Source organism: Myiozetetes cayanensis, unplaced genomic scaffold (assembly GCF_022539395.1).
Source record: "Myiozetetes cayanensis isolate MyiCay16 unplaced genomic scaffold, myiCay2020 scf27, whole genome shotgun sequence".
In the NCBI taxonomy this organism is placed as follows: Eukaryota; Metazoa; Chordata; class Aves; order Passeriformes; family Tyrannidae; genus Myiozetetes; species Myiozetetes cayanensis.
The window spans coordinates 3,218,106-3,237,370 of NW_026087488.1; the positions used below are offsets into that span (position 1 = coordinate 3,218,106).

The 19,265-nt window shown below is 52.0% G+C and overlaps 2 protein-coding genes across 3 annotated transcripts in view; one reads left to right on the forward strand and one right to left on the reverse strand.

Moving 5' to 3' along the window:
• VPS53 (VPS53 subunit of GARP complex) overlaps positions 1–12,928 on the reverse strand; it is a 62,939-nt gene extending 50,011 nt beyond the window's left edge. For both annotated transcript variants that reach the window (XM_050321790.1, XM_050321789.1), the window contains exons 1-4: positions 12,822–12,928; positions 10,517–10,597; positions 9,524–9,573; positions 8,847–8,913 (exon numbers count right to left, since the gene is read on the reverse strand). In XM_050321790.1, the coding sequence (XP_050177747.1) occupies positions 8,847–8,913; positions 9,524–9,573; positions 10,517–10,597; positions 12,822–12,905 (282 nt within the window). In that variant the 5' untranslated portion in view covers positions 12,906–12,928. The remainder of the gene's footprint in view (positions 1–8,846; positions 8,914–9,523; positions 9,574–10,516; positions 10,598–12,821) is intronic.
• A 152-nt stretch (positions 12,929–13,080) lies between these two features.
• Positions 13,081–19,151, forward strand: TLCD3A (TLC domain containing 3A). The gene is made up of 5 exons (XM_050321804.1): positions 13,081–13,437; positions 14,077–14,160; positions 16,240–16,453; positions 16,569–16,664; positions 17,107–19,151. Exons 1-5 carry the CDS (start codon positions 13,316–13,318, stop codon positions 17,374–17,376), a joined length of 786 nt encoding a protein of 261 aa, XP_050177761.1. The 5' UTR covers positions 13,081–13,315; the 3' UTR covers positions 17,377–19,151.
• The last annotated feature ends 114 nt before the right edge of the window (positions 19,152–19,265 follow it).

Consider the following 19,265-nt stretch of genomic DNA (forward strand, 5'->3'; position numbering starts at 1 on the left):
CTTGAATACCGAGTGTTAATGCCTCTTTCATTTGCTGCCACACTTACAGCCCAGATCAATGAAAATCTAACCCAGCACTAAAAATAAGTTCCCATCCCCAACCCTCGGAGGAGCCTCGGCCGCGGGGATTTCAAAGAAACCCTCGCACAGTGTGACCAGCCTTGCAATTTCTGCCCTGAAACCTCATACAAATGAGTCCCTCCAGACTGAGAAAGGGGGGAAATATACTGTGATTCTCAGACTGATTTCATTTTAGACAAAGCCCTCAAGTTTTACAGCCAGGGATAAAAAATGCAGCTGAAGCCTGGGCTTGTCTGTCAGAGCAGGACGACGCTGCACCGCAGCTGTGCCAGTGATAACCCCGAGCAGGCAAACCTGAAGGGCTCAAACACCCTTGGGTTTGATTTTAGCAGATTTCTACCCTAGGATTTCAGCAAATAGTACATAACCACTACAACTGTCACTAAAGAAGAGAGTTTTGTATCATCAGCTGCAATCTCAACCGCTCAGGCTGCACAGAACACTTTATATCAGCAGATTACGTCCGACACTGCACGAGGCTTAAAATTGCTATTACTGCCCCTTCACTTAACCCCAAATTGTGCTTAGAAATCAAACCCCACATTCTGAACAGCTGTACAAACTGAGAGACACAGGGGGTGGAGAGGTGATTTCCAGGTTGTGCTGGTCAAAACCTTGCAGCTTAACCCCCAAACTGCACTCCTGGGCTGGTCCAACACCCCTCCCAGCTGTCAGTTTACACTGCACCCCCTGCACACCGGTGTCTGCAGCACGAGAAAGGTGGTGATGTGCTGGGACAGTGGCTTGAGTGGTCTTGCTCCAGTGAGTAATTTTACACAAGTTTTACAGTCATGCACCTAATTTGCACTGGAGCAGTGTGGCCCTTTAAATGCTAATTGTGTGAGTTGCACGGCGCTCTAGTAAAGCCTTTAGGTCTTCAACAGGCTTGGACCTCATGCTGGGCTACTACAGCTTCATCAAGACCTCGTGTTGGGTTACTACAGCCCCATCACAAGGCAGGTGAGTGGCCACAGCCTTCCCCCACGCCCAACTCAACTCGTTAAACACCATTATCACGCAGGAGAAACTCCCCGTGCAGACACTGATTATTTCCCTTATCTGTTTTGAAATAGCCAAGTTGGGAGTCTCTGCTCCCCACTTCTGTTGACACCCTGATTGCCCTGTTTGCTGCACCTCCCTGTGCCTGGGACACACCTGGTCCTGCAGGGCCTCTCCTCCAGCGCTGGATAACCGAGTGCCCTCGGCAATGACACACACCTCTGCTTGCCCTCACTCCATCATGGAGCTGCCTGCTTCTGTTTGATCAGGAGGAAAGCCCACTAAATTTACCTGGGGAGTCTGTCAATGCCTGAGGGATTTCAGCTGATTTGTCTCCTGATGGGCTTGCACGCTGCAGTTGGGGATATCTGCAATATCAGAGCCCCGTTGGATTTCCATGAGGGTAAGTTTAGCAACCACTCGAGTTGCATCAGATTTTGCAAGATGAACTTATCTTCAGGTTGTGTGTTGGTTTGGGCTGGATGAGTTAATTTTCTTCACAGTGGCTCTCTCTGTTCCCCAGCCCAAACCAGCACAGGTTGAGACCTTAAAGGAAAGATATAAGCAAGTGGAATGGACAACCCTAGCAGGAACCCTCCAAGCAGGCATTTCCCAGTGGAACTGCTGACAGTTTGACTGCTGTAAGCACGGAAGCAACACAGCTGGAATAAACATTAATACACACCAAAGATGTGACACAACAAAACAAAAGTCAAAAAAAGGAAACAAAAAAAAAATATCCACAGTAAGACACAATCTCCTGCCTATTTCTATTTTCAGACTGGGTTTCTCCCTTTGTTGGCATCAAACCCACACAGGACTGGCCGTGCACTCTGCAGCTTGCACTGCCTTGGACACCACCAGCACCAACACCTGCCTCTTGCCAGCACAAACACGACCCTGTTCCCAGCCCCAGGCTGCAGGACAGCGACAGGCACATCCACACTGAAGCACAAGGCAAGGTCAAGCTCAGACTTGCTGCTGCCTTGAACCAAGCTTTGCAGCAGATGGCAAAAGTGATGCCAGAATGAGAATCAACAGCACTATTTCTTCCTGGCATGCCATTCACCTGAAACCCTGTTCACTGAACGTGTTCTAGGCTAGAGAAAGCTCACTGTGTCTCTAGGAGGGAAGGACATTGTCCAACTGTCACAATTCACTAGGGAAATGACTCTGAATGAAACTCACTTTTGATTTATTTTGGCAGCTCAACTCCTGCTTATTATTCATTGGTTACAAAAGAGTATTATGGGACTTTAATCACTCAGCTGGAGTCTTACAGGATCTGTGGCATGACTTTTCATAAAATATATAAAATCACACACCTTAAGACGCAATATTTAATCCCAATCCATTCACCATCTTAAAATGTATGGAAATCTAACACTAGTCATATTTCATATGTTCATATTTCAGAATAATGACCAATTCATTAAAAAAACCAGGAGATGAAGCTTAGCCAGGCAGGAGAGAATGAATATAACTGAAAGACGGTGCTTGCAACATCAGGGGTTGTGACACAAAGCACCCCCATATTTTAGAGACGTAGGTTTAATTAGTTATTAAGAGCTTATGACAGTCAGTGCTGTCCCAGCGTTGTTGAAGGGACATTTCAACACCGGCCACCTGAGCCAAACCTGGGCACTGTGGCCAAGGAAGCAACACTGCAGTGTGATGGCTGGAAGTCAGCATATGTTCAAATAAATAAACAAATGACAGACAAGTGCCTACGGTAGGAGGGAGATGTGAAAGCACTGACTGCCTCAGTTCAGTGTGAAACACAACCTGCAGTCAGAAAAGCCACCTCCACACAAATAGGTGGAGGGAAAGGGAGAGGCTGAAGCAACAGTGCTGTTTATTAAGCATGTTTATGCAAACAGGGCACAAAATCACCTCCCTGCCTGCCAGGCTGACACTGCCTGTAACCCAGCCCATGCAGAGATGGGGAGGACAAGCTGCTGACTCCAGTGGCACTGTCCACCAGCTGCCCTGTGGCTCAGGACACTGCTCTCTAAACTCCAGTAACCAGGATGAGCCCATCAGCAGGGCAGGACCACACACCCACTGCTCTCTGCCACGTGGAACACCTGCATCACTCCTTCCTTCTGCTCACTGTCCACCTTCATCTCTTTCTTCCTCCCTATATTGCAAAGTGTTTCCTGATCTCTATTTAAAGAAAAAAACACAAAAAAGTATTTAACGTACTTCCATCTATGACCTTGTCAAATCCACAGCCTGTGGGCATTTTTCTCTGCCAGGCACATCCTCCTCCTTCCACAGGCCTAAACACTGCCAGGCACACACAGGGCAGGGCAGGGCAGGCAGTTGGAGTCTCTCCACAGCTGCAGAGCCCAGATGTTTATTTTCACATTCCAGGAGAAAGGACAGCACTGGCTACCAAAGGATGGGATGGCCAACTGAACTGTCTGGTTCAGGCTGGGCAACAAGGATATATTCCTGTTATTTAACCACAGCAGCTGCCATCTCTTTTCTTGTACTGCTGGAGCTACGAAAAAGAAAATACATCCCTGTTCTCATGGAGCAAAACGAAGAAGAAGGAGCCAACCAAAGCAATCCAAGTTATCAGCCAGTATCTCCAGCCATGAGAAACATCCAAGGCTTTTCCCAGCCCAGACACATCCACTTGCTCTTCTAGTTAACACTTAACTTTGTTCTAGCACTTACTGAGCCAGACCCTAATGCAGTCAGAGACATTAAGCAATAAACCAAGTTTTTCTTTTAAACAGTCCTTACTGATGCAATGTCAGTCATCTACTTTATGCACATGTGCACACAGGGCAGGAAGGCAAAGATGGACCAGAGATAACAGAAAGAAGTACTTTTTGCTTTTAGATTCAAACTATAAAGCCACGAATCCATTTGGGATCTCGGGACTCCTTTGGAAGTCTTGACTCTTTCCAAAATGGATATCAGACAAAGCTACCTCACCATTATGCACCCAGGCACCTTGTCCTGGTTGCACTGTTACTGTCAGGGGTTAAAACCAGCAGCAAAGGCAGAGGCTACTTACTACAAGGACAAAAGCCTGAAAGATGAAGCAGCCTCAGCCAAACAACCAGTAAAGGCATGTCAGCAACTGTCAAAAAAATTACAGCCAGTCCACGCAGAAGCTTTAGCAATAAACACAACTAAAGAGTGACACATCAAACCGTACGGAGCGTGTTAAACGCTCGGTGGAAAAATCTATGGGAACTTTTTATACTACACCCCAGGGCAGAGAGGAAATTATGCCACAACTGGACTGCAGCTCTTAGCAAGGTCAGCCCACACTCTCAGTTCAGCAGCAGCTCTGAGAAAAAGCTTGCAGGGGAAAAAAATTCGGATAGCACTGGCTCCCCAGAAACTGTTACAACTGAACCGCAGCAGCTCCTGCATTCCCAGCCTCTCCCAAGGCATCCAAAATAGTCCAAGTCTGGGACTCCCAAGGAAAATTTTGTTACGCCCTGCAGAGGAATGTTCCACCCACGGCTGTTGTTTCCTCCCATAAAAGGATCATTAGCGAGATAATTTCTGAGGTTCAGGGTATTGTCTGCAGATTTTACTGAAACATCGCACCAGGAAGGGGAAGCCAAATGAGCCAGACTATTTTAAGGCTTTTGCATTTGGAGGAAATTCTAGGGCAGAATTTCAAAAAGGCAGATGCTTTGAACTGGGAAACATTATGCTTTGTGGAGAAGGGAGCATTCCTGTCTTGGGAGCTGCTTAAATAACTTTTGGGGCCACATCTATTTGATCGCCTTTATTTTTAGGTTCAGAATCTGCTTTTTCAGACACCTCGCTACTAAATTATACCAACACGTGTATATTTGGGAAACAGTTTAAAAGCTGATGGACTATAAAAAGCTACTCTTACATCCTTCCCCTAACGACAATTCACCTCAAAGGCCTGCTCCATCACCACAGTAGGCAGTGGGGCAGAGAAGTGTTATCCCAAACGTTATCCCTGCCATGCTATCAGACAGGATGGGACAGGAGACTCCACCACAGGGAGCACCACGGCTGGATCTGCAATTAGGATTCTGAGCTTGCTATCCCCCAGGGTCTCCTCTTCCTTAAGGAGCATGGAGAGGACATTTCCAAAGCTGCAAACCACACATGGGTCTGACTGGGATTTGGATTGCTCTGGCTGGGAGAGTAACATGCAGCACTATTCAGACATGTCTCTGCTGGCAGCGCTCCCTCGCCATCAACTATCAGCAAAACGTTATCCTGGTCTCAAAACCGAGGCTGGGCTCCCCTCTCCTGGACAGCTGGGAAGGTGCAGCTTTCAAGGCTCCTCCACAAGAGAGGGAAAGAAAGCTCTTTGCTGGCCTCAGTTGGTAAATGCCCCCTTCCCCAAAACAAAAACAGGCTGTCAAAGGCTAACACCCTCAGCTTGTCTTCCAGGAACATGCCTGGATCACTGGAACACATCATTAAAAAAAAAACAGATTGGGTGGGTTGATGGTGGGTCCCAGGCCCCAACAATTTGGGCAGCACTTGAATCAGTTGCCTGCACAAGATTTCCAAGCCCTTGTTGGGCAGTTACTGCTGACAGGAGATGGGAAAGGCAAGGCTGAGTGTTTCCTGAGGCACACGGTGCTCCCTCACCTGCGAGGGCAGCAGGGATGGCAACCAGCATGGGCAGGGTCTCAGCAGGAAAACCCCCTCCTGGATTGCTTTGACTTAAACAAGAACCTTTTTTCTTTGCCACTGCATCTGAGGTTTATGTTTCCTTTGGAAGGAAGTCAGAGACTGAAAGGATGTTTATTCAAACTGTTATTTACTCGTGGGACAAGGACATCTCCTCTAGCTCCAACACAGGCAATGCTGGCAAGTGCTCATTACAGTTTGTATCATGGGTTTTTAGGAGAGGATGGGACTGAAGGGGCTTTTAGAAAACACCTTCCATCCAGGCCCAATCTCACAATTAAACACACAGGATCCTGAGCTCCCACTGAAATTCAAGCAGCTACAAAATCAGAGTTCAAATGCACTTTAATTTACAGCACACGCTTTCAAGGAGACGATGGATTGCAGTTTCCTCTTGGCTCTCAGTGTGTCAAGGGATGGAAATCAAAAGACAGGAGTTTTCCACAAAGTTTTGGCTTTTCCAAAAGCCAGTCTGCTGCAAGTACTGTGCACTACAGGTTACAGACATCTCTTATGGTAAGAGTTACAAATGGGAAAAAATTGAATTAAACTTATTGCTGTGGCTGGTTTCAAGCTTTGTTCCAAACCTCTTGCAAAAGCTGGTTGCCAACCATTTCCTTGATAATCAAGGGTGGTTTGCAGTTGTGGTTATTATGATAAAGTGCAATAATGATCATCATCCTGGGGTTCCTAAGGGAGAGGCTCACAGGATGACATTATCTATCCACGTGTATATGCCAATCAAATTTTGCAGGGAAATACCGGTCTCGAGGATACAAATTTCACAAGAATATAAGATCAGTGGAAGAAATAACCTACAAACTATTACCAGAAAAGGTAAATAAGCACAGCACTGACTTGCCTTAACAGCACCTTGTTTTCAGTTGTTTCAAAACAATTTACCACGCACTGGAAAATAAAACCCTTCCTCTCCAACTGGGAGATGCCAGGCCTCTTGCTCTACGAAAACATTTCCAAGTGGCCTTGATTCCCCTGAGAATGTGCTGGTAAAACAAAGGCACTTTTCAGCACAGGAACAGGCAGCTGAAGCTGAAAAACAAGATTTTCACCCCCACAGTCGGGTATCAACAGGGTGATCATGTGAAAAGGGCTGCCTCACTCCCTCAGACAGCACACAGGATACACAACTCAGGGAACACAGTGCAGGGCTGATGGGAACAGAAGATGTTTCTTCTAGGGTTCCTCTGCTTGTGGAGAGACAAATATAAAATTCCACCTCAGATTGAAATGCAGTTCAAGCATTCCCCAGCACTTTCTTTGCTGCAGGTCCCTGTGACCAGCACATATGCAAGGCCTGAGCTTACTGATGCTTCTTTACTGCATTAACCTTCAAGATCCATCCAAGTCCTGCCACTCCAACAGTCTGGTTCCAGCAATTCACATAAGAAATGCACGTGCAGGTGTGAAATGGTGGGCTTGGGTTAGAAACATGGAAAGAAAAAGCTCACAGCATTTCAGAATCAGAGTATTTTTCTTCCTAGAGAATTAAGACTTTAAAATAATGGAATGGTTTCAGTGTTTGTTAAGATCTCATGAAGTAAAAAACAATAGTTACACTCCTGGGAGATTGCTGGCCTCAGCCCAGGAATATTCAGGAATATTGCAACTACAAGCTCTGGCATCTGTCTTAAAAGTTTGCTTCTACCTTGCAAAGCAAGGGAAATAGGAAAATTCACAGCTAAATACAGAAATGTTTGTGATTAACTACAGCTCTAGGCTACTTTAAATATGTCCTGCGTGGACACACACATGCACACTTCAAGGTTTTTACTTAATCAGGAGTTTAATTGGTTCCTTTACAACCAAACTAACAAAGGGCAGCACAGACAGCTCTGCCTCCCTGGTACTTCAGAGCAGGACACTGTCCAGGTCCATCTGCACATGCTTTGCAGAACTTCAAAGGGATTAAAGAGTGAGAAAGCACAGACATAGGACAAAGCTCTAAACAAACCTTGCCAACCTCCACAGCACAGAGACACTCCCGTCCTCCCAGGGGCACAGCTGCCCATGGCACTGTTTGTGTTCATCTCTCCCCACATTCATCCTTCTCTGCAAGTCCTGAGGCACTCAGGGCAAGTCTCACCCACAGCTCTTCTTAATCCCTCTCTTTGTGGTCTTCTCCGATTTTATCCCCTCAAATGGGCCCAAAAGGCTACAACAGCACCAGCTTTCCAATCATATACCAACTCTCCAAGTCCTGCACTAGCTTCCACTCCCTCCTCAATTTCTCTAATTGCCTCCCCAGCTGATTTCTTGTCTCGCCCCTGCACAGTAATTACAGGCAGCACCACTCCCAGGTATGCCACATCCCAAGCACATCCCCAGTTTAACAGCAGTGCTCAGGCAAGCATGATTAAACTACTTCTGCTGCGAGAGATGAGCATCTCCCATATTTATCTAAAGCAACACAAAACCATAGATAGGTTAAATAAGTCACTCGAGGTCACAGACTGTGGCAGAGCTGGGATTAGAAATATTCAAAAGTCACTGAGGGAAGCAGCATGACTGATGGTTCAAGGTTCAGTGTTCCTGGTCTAAACCAGGACAGACACAGGAAATACAGTCACACCAGGTGACACCTCAAAATCAGCTGACAGGTGGGCCAAGCTCAGCACTCCCAACCCCTGCAGCCATGGCTGTGCTGTACTCACAGCAAACACATCTGTCAAGCAAAAGACAAGTGAAAATCCAAGAGCTGAACAGGAGAGGCAAGAGGAAGTGGCAGCCAGTCATCAGCACAGCGACCAACAAGTCAGGATACTCCAGCAAACAACTTAGTGAAAAGGTCAAATAGCCTCTTATTAATCCCTACCTAGGAACAAATGTACCTATTTAATGCTGCTCATTCCACCATTAGCTTCAGAGGGACACAACCATGGCCCTCCTGGTTCTGCTTTTGATCTTTAAATCAATTTCTCATCCCCTTCCCTTCGCAGGGTGATGGGAAAGCAGGTCAGAGCAGCTGTTCAGTGTAAGAGGCACAGAAACACCTCACTAACAACAGGAGAGGGTTTCTGCCTGCCAAGGCCATTCCTCAAGTCATCATCCCAAGATGAGAACCCCTGGCACTACCAGAGGTGAGGTGCACGTACCTGCCTGCCATCCTGCCCCACGTTGGTCTGTCCTCTCACCACAGTCCGAATGTTGTCATCCAACCTCCTGGAAAAAAGAACCCAAGAATGTCAAACTCAGTCTCTCTGTGCCTGACCCAAACAACTGTGGGAACCCTGACAGCTACAGAACCAATTTTAAATAGAAAAGCCAATGCTGCCAATGATAAACTCACTTTTTGCCCCCTCCTCTCTCTGTTGGACATATCATTTAAAAATTCCTGTCGCAAAACCAAAAATCAATTTCTTAATTTAATCAGGGCTTCTTGCAGTTCTCCTCCTTTAAGCAATATTGTCAGCTCTCCCTTGTCTGTTTGCATTTCAGCTTTCCACATATTAAAGTGCTGTCTAAAACACTGCAGGTTGGTAATGTCAGACTGCACAGGAAATTCAAGCATTTCCTGCCCCCTCCTATTTATTTTGTACATATAAGACCAATACTGACAATTAAAAAATACATGAGTTGAACAACTGATATTTTAGCATTGTACAATACAGGTGAAATATAAAGAATTATATTAAATGTGCCTCTATTAGCCTTGAGGCTGAGCCTACTCCTGCCTTTTAAGCAAATTAATTCCTATCAGCTACAGCACAAAGGCTGCATTTATGAAGTCTCAGTGACAACCAGAGATGCAATGAAACAGAGAAATATTTACCTTATTTTCAATCTGATTTTGTTCACAACTTCATCGATGTTTGCCAAAGACTAGAATATGAGAGGAAAAAAAAGAAAAAATCAGAGAGAAGGGAAATGGTGAATGTTTTACAGAGTTATATGTCAGCTGGGATCCTGAACACTTTACCTCTCGTGGCTCTTGAGAAAGAGGACAGCAATGGCTTTGTTTTACAGGTGGAGGAACTGAGACACACAACAACTCTGCTGCTTCTCTGCTCCATCACAAAGAGCAGCAAAAGACAGGCCAGGCCAAGGCTCCTGCCTGCCCCTATCCCTGAGCTCTGCCTCGTCCTTTGTCAGCAGAACTGCTCCCAAAAGCCGTGTGACAGTGACCTCCAGTGGGCAATGGGGATGGGAACAGAGCCTTTGCCTTTCCTGGGCAGACCCTCTTGCAGAGCCACACCCCCCTAACACAACCTTCAGCTGCAGAAACATCTCTTTTTTGCACTGTGTTAGTCCAAAACTCCCCCCGGGGCCGATGTGGGGAAGGCAAAGTGCGGATATGAGCCCACAGCAACCTCTCTCTTTAAATCAAAAGAAACAATGGTTCAAACACGGATGACTCTCCTGTGACACTGCACAGGCAACACCTGCCCGATTTGGCTGAAACCCCTGAGAACTCACCAATGATTAACACACAGCTAATTATGACATTTACTGCAGGAGAAACATCTATATAGAGACTAATTTACTTCTACAGATCAAAGCAGGACTCTTACTGCAGCAAGCACTCTGGGTGGAGAGAGACTACATAATGACAGCAAACCCTGTGAGATGCAAATTTAAGAAGCAATTATTGTTATAGCCTTATTAGCTGTGTTACTCTTTAAAAGAAAAGGTTTGGGCACAGGTTTAAACACACCTTCGGTCATCTACTATCAGGTTACCCCAATAGTAAAGGGTGAAAGTAAAACCTGATAGGAAAAGGTATGAAAGATGAGTCTGAGAGGGCTGTACTTGGAGCACTACTTACTTGCTCAGTGGGAAAGAGGGCATTAATATACTCCACAGCATTGAAATCTGCTCTGTCCAGGGGATCTTGGCTGGGAAACACCTGAAGAGAGGGAGGAAAACAAACAGAATCAACAACCACTGATAATTTCTGTAACTCTACACAGCATCCACCACTTCAAATTACTTCAGCACCCACTTCTGATTGTATCTCACATTGTTCTAACAAGTGGCCAGGCCTCTACCCGGGAGTAGAGCAGCCACGTGCTCTGCAGGTCTCCGACCTACTAAAATTCCTGTGGTTATCAGCCTGGATAAACACAGAAAATTTACACACATGCTTCCACACACAGCCCTGGCACAATCCATCAAGGAATTCCCAGGACACATGAGCCATTAATCACGTATCCCCCAAACCTTCCTGAAGCTTTTGCTGTTGTCTGGCACTGAGGCTCTGCCCTGCTCTTGGCCTGGGCTTTGTGGTGACAGACAGAGGATTTGCTTTTCACAGCCGTGTAACAGGAAACGTGAAGAATTAAGAAGTGGTTGTACAAGTTCTCTGGAGACTCGGGTTTGCCACATTTCACAGAGGAGGGGGAGAATAAGAATCTGCTGAATGATTGTTCCTACTCATGGGAAAAGGAAAAGAGCAGCTGTGGTGCAAACAGATCCCATCTCTCCTCAGGAGAAACTCAAACGATACAAATGCGGCTGCCAGGCTTTGCTTTTGTCCCCACAGACTAAAATGTGGTGTTTTCCCTTCCCTGCTACCACACTGAAGCTGTGCATGCCCCATCCCTGGAAGTGTTCAAGGCCAGGCTGGACTGGGCACAGAGCAACCTGGTCTAGGGGAATGGGTCCCTGAACCAGCCCTCTTGGGCAGCTTTCCCAGTCACTCCTGTGGCCAAGGAGAAGCAGGCAGCAATTAAACATGCATGAGGATGAGGCTGTGCTGAGTGAGGGACATGCTCTGACATCAGCCCAGGGTAAGAGCACGGCTGCAGCATCACACCCAGCCTTGTCACAAACACTCCACAAATCCCAAGCCTCCACCAGTATTAAGAGCAGATGAAACGAGAGGTGAGATGGAAGATAAAGGTTGGTCAGGAGCTGCACTCAAACTGCAGATAGAGATCAGTGCTGCAGGCAGCTGGAGCAGCTGAAGGAGTTGTTACTCCCAGGAGTTTGTCACAACCTATTAATCAGAAATAATACCCCAGGTTTGGTGGAGCACCAGCCTGTCTGTGCTCCCCACCCTGCTTCGGGCAGGTCAGCTGAGCCAGCTCTGCTCACTGAAGCACAACTTTGCCCAAAGCTGGTTAAGGAACACCCAAAGGAACAGCAGGGTTATTGGGTTGGGAAGTGCCAGTGAGGAAGTGATGGAAGGCAGGAGGTGGCGACGCCCTCAACACATCCCCTTGCCCAGGATGTGAATATCTGCCTACAGCCCTACTGCCTTGCCCCCCTCCTGGTGCTGGGCTCATCTGGGGTGCTGTGCCTGCTCCCAGGGTCTGCCCTAATTCTTCAGGGGAGAGCCACAAGCCTCAACATTCAAGACAATGAAAAAGCTCATCTGAGTGATACTTTGTGAGACAGCTGCTGCTACTGCCCACAGATTTGTGCTACACAAAGAGCTTTTAGGACAGAAGGGCTGGCTGCAGGCAGTGCAGGCTCACAGAGGACAAGAGACATGGTTTTACCCCAGGTTCTCATGGGATTTTGATGGGCTCCAAGTGCCGGAGTTTCAGGGAACCCCGGAAGACTTGGGAAGGAACACAGAGTAATAGAATATCCTGAGCATCATCGAGTCCAACTCCTGGCCCTGCACAGGACACCCCAAAGGTCCCAGCCCAGCCCCAACAATCCCACCATGTGCTGAGAGCGTTGTCCAAACACTCCTTGAGCTCTGCCAGGGTTGGGGCCGTGACCACTGCCCTGGGGAGTCCATTCCAGTGGCCAAACACCCTCCCGTGCATCAGCCACAAATCAAACCCAGCCATTCCGATTACCCTGACCTCCACGGAGCCACAGGCATCCGAGTGCACCGAGGTGCTTCGCACACCACCTAACGCGCCTGCAACAAGCGACAGAGCCCTGCGCTGCCTGTCAGCGACGGGGACGCGGGGGGCACACGCTCAGCACAGGCCCGAGCACCTCGGACCCGGGGGTCCGAGCCCAACCGGGGCTGCCCGGGGGCTCCCCGGGCCCAGCAGCGGGGAAGGCCCGGGGAGCCTCGGCGGGGACTCGCCCGGCTCCAGGCCCTCACCGGGCGGTCCCGGGCCGTGCCCCACAGCTGCCCCCTCACGGGGGGCCCCGTCCCGGCGCACCTGCTCGATGGCGGCCTGCACGGCGGGCGCCAATTCCAGCGCCGCCTCCAGCCCGGCCTCCAGCTCCGGCTCGTCCTCCTCCATGGCGGCGCCGCTTCCGCCGCGCTGAGGGCGGGGCCTGAGGGCGTGGGCGGGGCCTACGCGGGTGTGGTCCCGCCGAGGGGCGGGGTTTGTGCCGCGGGGGCGGGGCCTCCCGCCCGGCGGAGCGGGGCGAGTCCCGGCGGCGGCGGCGGGGCTGGACCGGACCGAGCCCGGCCGAGCCGAGCCGGGCTGGGCTGAGGCGAGGCGAGCCAAGCGAGCCGGGCCGAGCCGAGCCGAGCCGAGCCGAGCCGAGCCGATTCGATCCAAGCTGAGCTGAGCTGGGCTGAGCCGAGCCGATCCAAATCGATCTGACCCGATCCAAGCCGAGCCGAGCTGAGCCGAGCCGCGCCGGGCCCTCCCGCCGCCCGCCCGGCTGTTGACAAGCGGCGGCGGGAGGCAGCGCGCTCGTCCCCATGTGGCGGACGCTGGCCCTCGCCTCCGCCTTCTTCCCGGGGCTCTTCGTCCTCTGCATCCGGTTGCTGCGCTGGGCCGCCCCGGGATGGAGCCTCAAGGACCGCATCCTGCTCAGCGGCAGGTAGGGGCGGCAGCGGCGGGAGGGGACACGGCACCGTGGCAGGAGAACGCCGCCGGTACCCACCGGTAGCGGGACCGAGAGCGATCCGGGCGGGCCAGGAGCACCGAGAGCCTGCATCCGGGGATGCCCAAGCCCGCGACGCTCTGGGGGCCGGATTCCGGCTGTCCCGAGCCTGGATCCCGCGAGGGGAGCAGGGGCCGGTGGCCGGAGCAGCCCTGCGAGGGTGGGCAGCCCCTAAAGGTGGGCATTCCACGAGAACGGGCATTCCCCGAGCACGGGCAGCCCCCGAGGGTGGGCATCCCCCCGAGCACGGGCAGCCCTGCCCGGCCGTACCCCCGCGCTGTGGTACCCGTTGTCGGAGCGGGGATGCTCCAGTGCATCGCTCCTTCTGCCCGCGGGGAACGGGCAGCGTTACCACCGACCCACGGGGGTAGAAGGGATGAGACCTCGAAAGAACACCCCCCGTCTGTGTCCCCGGCAGGCAGCGCTGGCACAGCCATCCCTCGCTGTGGTGTGTCACACTGCTGGGGTGTGCACGGAGTGGGTGGTTAAGTGCTCCCAGCTCTCCCGGTGCCAGCCCTGTGCCTCGGCCCTTCTGGGGTCACGTTTGGGGTGACCTGTTTCCCCTCTCGGTTTCAGGCTGGTGTCAACGGTCCAAGCCACGATGGCCACGGTGTCAGGGATCACGGTTGTCCTCAGCTGCAAGAACGTGGTGTACGACAGGTAACCCGGCGCCCGCTGTCCTCCAGGGAGCACACAGAGGATGTGCCCGGCCAGCTCCAGGGCTGGAATGTTTTATGCCAAAGGCTTGCACGTACAAAGGGGAGAGGATAACCATTTTCATGGTCCCCTTTCCTCCACTTTGTGTGAAGGGTTGTGCAATGTGCTGGCTGTGCACCCCCCTGAATGGCACCGGCTTGTTCCAAGCGCTCAGACATGGGGCTGCTCTGCCAGCACAGTCTCCTCCGGAGGATGGGCTGTAACACAGGCTGTGTGTGAGCAAATAATTATAGACATCATCAGTTCTAAAGGGGTAGGGACTCTCCTTGCTGGAAGCTGAAATTGCTACCGAGTCAGGCAGACGTAGTGAGAACTGATTTTAGAGGTGTAGCTCCTTCTCTGTGCCAAAGGGATTATGAAGGAGTCCAGAAATGAGAAAATCAGAATGGAGTTTGCTCTGACAGAAAATCCTGTTGCCTTGTCCCGAATGCTCTGAGATAAACTGCCCAGAAGTGGCTCTCAGGAGGAGTGATAGTGTAATCTGGGTCAGAAGACTTAAAAACAGAGCTATTATCCAGTCAAGCAGAGAAGATTGTAGGAGGGAAGAATATAATTATGCTGAGCTGGAATCTGACTGTCACACACTGATTTTTAGGAAGGGGCTGCCCCCTCGGTCATTGCAGACTTGCCTCTAATACACAGAAGTGAAGTGTCCTGCCTTGCTCTAGATAGTGATGTCTACCCACATTGCTCAGTCCTGCTTAACGCAGGCAGTCTATGAGTTACCTTTTTGCTCTAAAATAAAATTTCTGCTGGATAGATAAAGGCAGATGATGAAGCCCAGAGCCACAGAGACGGAAGGTGCTACCAGCAGCCCTCCTTCCCCCCCCGGAGCTGTCTGCTTGCCCGGGTGTTCTCGAGGCCAGTGGCTCTGTGCGAACACTTTGTGGGCAGAGACCTAGATTTTCTTTGAATCTGGAGGAAATAGAGCCCAGTGCTCAGCAGGGAAGGCCTCGGAGAATGACAGCGAGACAGCGTGCCAGGAACCATCACAAAGGTTGCAGTAAAACTGCCAGTTTATTTACAGAGGCAGACAATCATTATATTGCCTGAGCTGTAATTGCCCTCCAAAGCCCTGGGCAAGTTTTGCAAACACAATCGCTTGCCCTCCCTGCCTTACATCACTGACATCTTTCCATCTGGAGCAGGAACTCATGCAACAGAACTTCTCTTGGGATGGCAGGAGAGCAAAAAGAGTTTTATTTGAGCCCCAAGCTATGTTTCTTTAAGCAACAGCGTGGGGTGGTTTTTGGGGTTTTTTTTATCAGTGTGATTTCACTCAGGACTCTTTAAGGAGGCTGGAGTCCCTGCAGAGCAGGGCTTGCTGCTGCCCAGATTGTGCAACCGGGATTCCGACATGCTTTGGGAACAGGCAGCTGCCTGCAATTATTTCCCAACTGACAAACGCCTCTTGGGGGTTTATTGCTTTTATTGGATATTTTGTGCCTCACTCTCCAAGCTCCAGACCAGGCCTAGCCAGTTAACTCTGGGTTCTCCACGAGCTTTCCAAACCCTCCCCAGGTTAGGCAGCCAGCCGGCGTGGCTTGGCAGGCAGGAGGGACCCAGGATCAGAATTTCCCCCTCCTCCCCCACCAGGCGCCCGCTGCAGGGGTCCCAAGGCTTAGGGGAGATCACCTGCTACAAAGGCATCAGTTTGGTGCTGGATCCCGAGGGGTGCTGTGCCCCTGGCCTGTGCAGCAGATACTTGGCTGTGGGGCTAATCAGGCTCCTCGTTAGTGCCGTGTTTGTGCTTGGCCGGGCTGAACTTGGTGCCTGGCACAGCACAGGGGGAAGTGGGGGCAGTGCCAAGTTATCCTCTACACGTACCAGGTACCTTTTTCCTGGGACAGTCTGTGCCTGCTGAGCCAAACGGAGTTAAAATTTCCCCCCTTTCAGTTTGCCATCAGCTTCAAAACCCGCTGCTGCCATTTCAGACCTAAAGACCCTCTTCTCCTCCTTCCAGAGCATCGTGAGGTGCTCAGAGCCCTCGCGATGCCTCTGTGTGTGCTGCTCCTCCCCTAGGCACTGGCTGGCCGTGGAGTACATCTGGGTCCTCGTTCCCTACATGACTTATGACATCTATGTCATGTACCTCTGCCACTGGCACAAGAGCCAGGAAAAGGGAATTGCAGAGAAGAAGCACTCGCTGGCCAGCGTGTGGAGCTTCCTCCTGCAGGAGCGGCTGATGGTGACCCACCACCTCTTCATCCTCATCGTGCTCACCCCCATCACCCAGGTAAGGGCTGGGCATGGCTGCTGCAGGAGCCCTTGACCCCTTTGGAGATGTTGGGTGTTGTCTCCCAGTCACCTCCCCGGAGGGCCCCATGCTCACTGCTGCCTTTCTTTTACAGCACTTCAGGGGAGAGCTGGGGGACTTCTTCGTGGGCTGCATCTTCACAGCAGAGCTGAGCACGCCTTTCGTATCCCTGGGCAAAATCCTCATGCAGGTAGGTGAGGAGGGACAGGGCTCGGGTCTGGGAACCCCTCAGCAGTTTGTACACAGGCTCCATCAGCCTCTGTTCGTGCAGCAGCTGGGCCAGGAGTCTCAGAGAGAGGCAGCTCCACAGCTGTAAACCCAATCTCCCCTGCAGTGCTGCCTTCCTTCCTCCGTGTCCCATTCCTTTCCCCCAGTAAGCAGCACGCCCAGTGACATCCCAGAACTGGGGGCTGTGCCACGGCCTGGTGCTGCCCTCTCCTGCCTGTCCCTCTCCTGCACCCTGTTCACTCCCACCCCAGCCCTCTGCCCCCATCTCCCTTCCCCCTACCCTCCTCCATCCTTTCCCACCCCACTTTCCTTGCTCCCCAGTGCTCACCTCCCTGCCGCCCAGCACAGTCAGTGCCCAAGGAAAAATGCTGCTCACCCCACGCTGGCCTCTTCCCTTTCCCCAGCTCAAAATGCAGGACACGCTCCTGCACAAGGTGAACGGGATCCTCATCCTGGTGACCTTCTTCCTCTGCCGCATCCTCCTCTTCCCCTTCATGTACGCGGCCTACGGGCGGCAGGTGGGGATCCCCGCGTACCTGGTGCCTTTCCGCATCCCGCTGCACTGCAACATCGCCAACGCCTCCCTCATCGCCCCCCAGCTCTACTGGTTCAGGCTCATCTGCCGCAAAGCCGCCCGTCTCTACGGCCGCCCGCCCGCCGACCGGAGCAGATAACGGCCGGGCCCAGCCGGGGGCTGCAACGGGGTCAGCCCCGCCGGCTCTGCCACCGTCACTGGGAGCAGGGACAGCACTGGGGCCGTCCCAGCTGGAATCAGCCTCACGTCTCCACCGCCGTGCCAGGCAGCGCCAGCCTGGGCTAGGAAGGCTTTCCTCCCACACCGCTCCAGCGCCTGGCATCCACCCGCCCGTGGGAGCCGGATCGTAAGCACAACATTCCATTCTGGGGTTCAGCGCCGCGGCACGGAACTAACGGTTACACGAGAGGGGTTTGTTACAACCCACCCCCCCCGCTGCATGTTCCAGGGCTGACACCAGACACCGGCACGGCAGTGTGGAGGAGCCTGCAGACAGAGGAGGGGATCCCGGAGCATCCAGCCCCTACGAGCAGCACGGATGGGGATGGGGAGCTGCGTGCCTGACCTGCCACAGCCCCAGCTCGCTCCTCCAGCTCCAGCTCAGCCTCCAGGCGAGAGCAGTGCCAGGCCTGGAGCTGCAGTACAGTTCTGCAGAGCCGTTCCTGACCATTACCGACTTCACCTCTACACTACAGCCCTGTTCAGCCTCTGACCTCCCACATGCACCTCCTGCTGCTGCTGCTGGGCTCAAGCTCATTTAAAGCTCCACTTAACCCGAAGGTGCTTTTCATTACAACTGTCTGATGTCTGTCTGACAGTCCTGGGGCCGGGGGCTCCGGTGTTCCCTGCAGAGCTGGAGGGAAGAAGCTCACACCAGGACAGGGGAACGGTTGCACTGTCTCACAAGCAACACTGGCAGGGCAGGGTGCCCACGGCTGAAGGGCAGGATGGGGATGGGAACCTGCCAAGTCTGCACTATGCAGAGCCCTTTGTTGGCAAGGGATGCAACTTCCACCCCACTCCTCTAACCACAGCTGCTTTTATCTGCCCCGCGTCCCCTCAGCAGGTATTTAAAACCATCTGGCACACCCTGCCTCGCTCTGCCCTCCAGCTGGCACCACCACGCCCTGGCAGCAGCTGTGGTACGGCCCAAGCTCCGGTTGCATGGTCCATCCCTCCAGCCCCATCCCACTCCCCCACAAGGCTGCCAAGGACAGAACTGGGGCAGCGCAGAACCAGTGACCCCAGAGCAGGGGGCTGAGCTGGTTTTCCTTCACCAGTTTAGCCCATTCCCACCTTCAGTCGCAGCAAAATGGGTTCAGGCCACCCGGCTCGCCCTGCACCACAGGGTTCCCGAGCCCTGCGGGCGCGTGCAATCAGACCACAGCGGTTCAGTGCAGTTCAGCACCTTCCCTGCGGCCACCAGCACAAGCCAGGGCAGCCGCCTCCTCCCCACAGCCTCCCGTGCCCGCTCCAGGGCAGGGAACTGCACCAGCACAGCCCTGGCACAGCCCCACACCCAGGAGACCAGTGACCACTCTGTGCCTTTCATTCCATCTGAAACCAGCAGCCAAGCTCTGGAAGACCTGGATCTTTTGGGTGTTGTATCTTGTCCTAGGCATGGCTGTTGTTCTGGATAGAGTTAAAAAAACAAAGGAAGAAGGGCCTCTTCCAACTTGTGGATGGTTGTTGCAGAAGCGCCGCTGTCACAGTAACCACCGCGACCAGCTGATGTTATAAACCGCTTGCAACTCGTTACAGATATTTGTATCTCACCGTTTTCATTGCGAGTAACGTGCCTTACGTAAGGACAAAAAAAAACCCAAACCAGCCAATGAGGCACCTCAGTTTGCACTAACACTGCCCTATTTACTGTCAGGAGACCAATAAAGATTTCCTTTCTGAGTCACACCACTGGCTGGCTCTTCCACGTGCCGTTTGTTTCTGGGTGGGGGTGTTACACACAGGGTTACTGCTGCACCCCCACCCCCGGGCAGGAGCAACACACGCGCATTTCTAAAGGTTCCT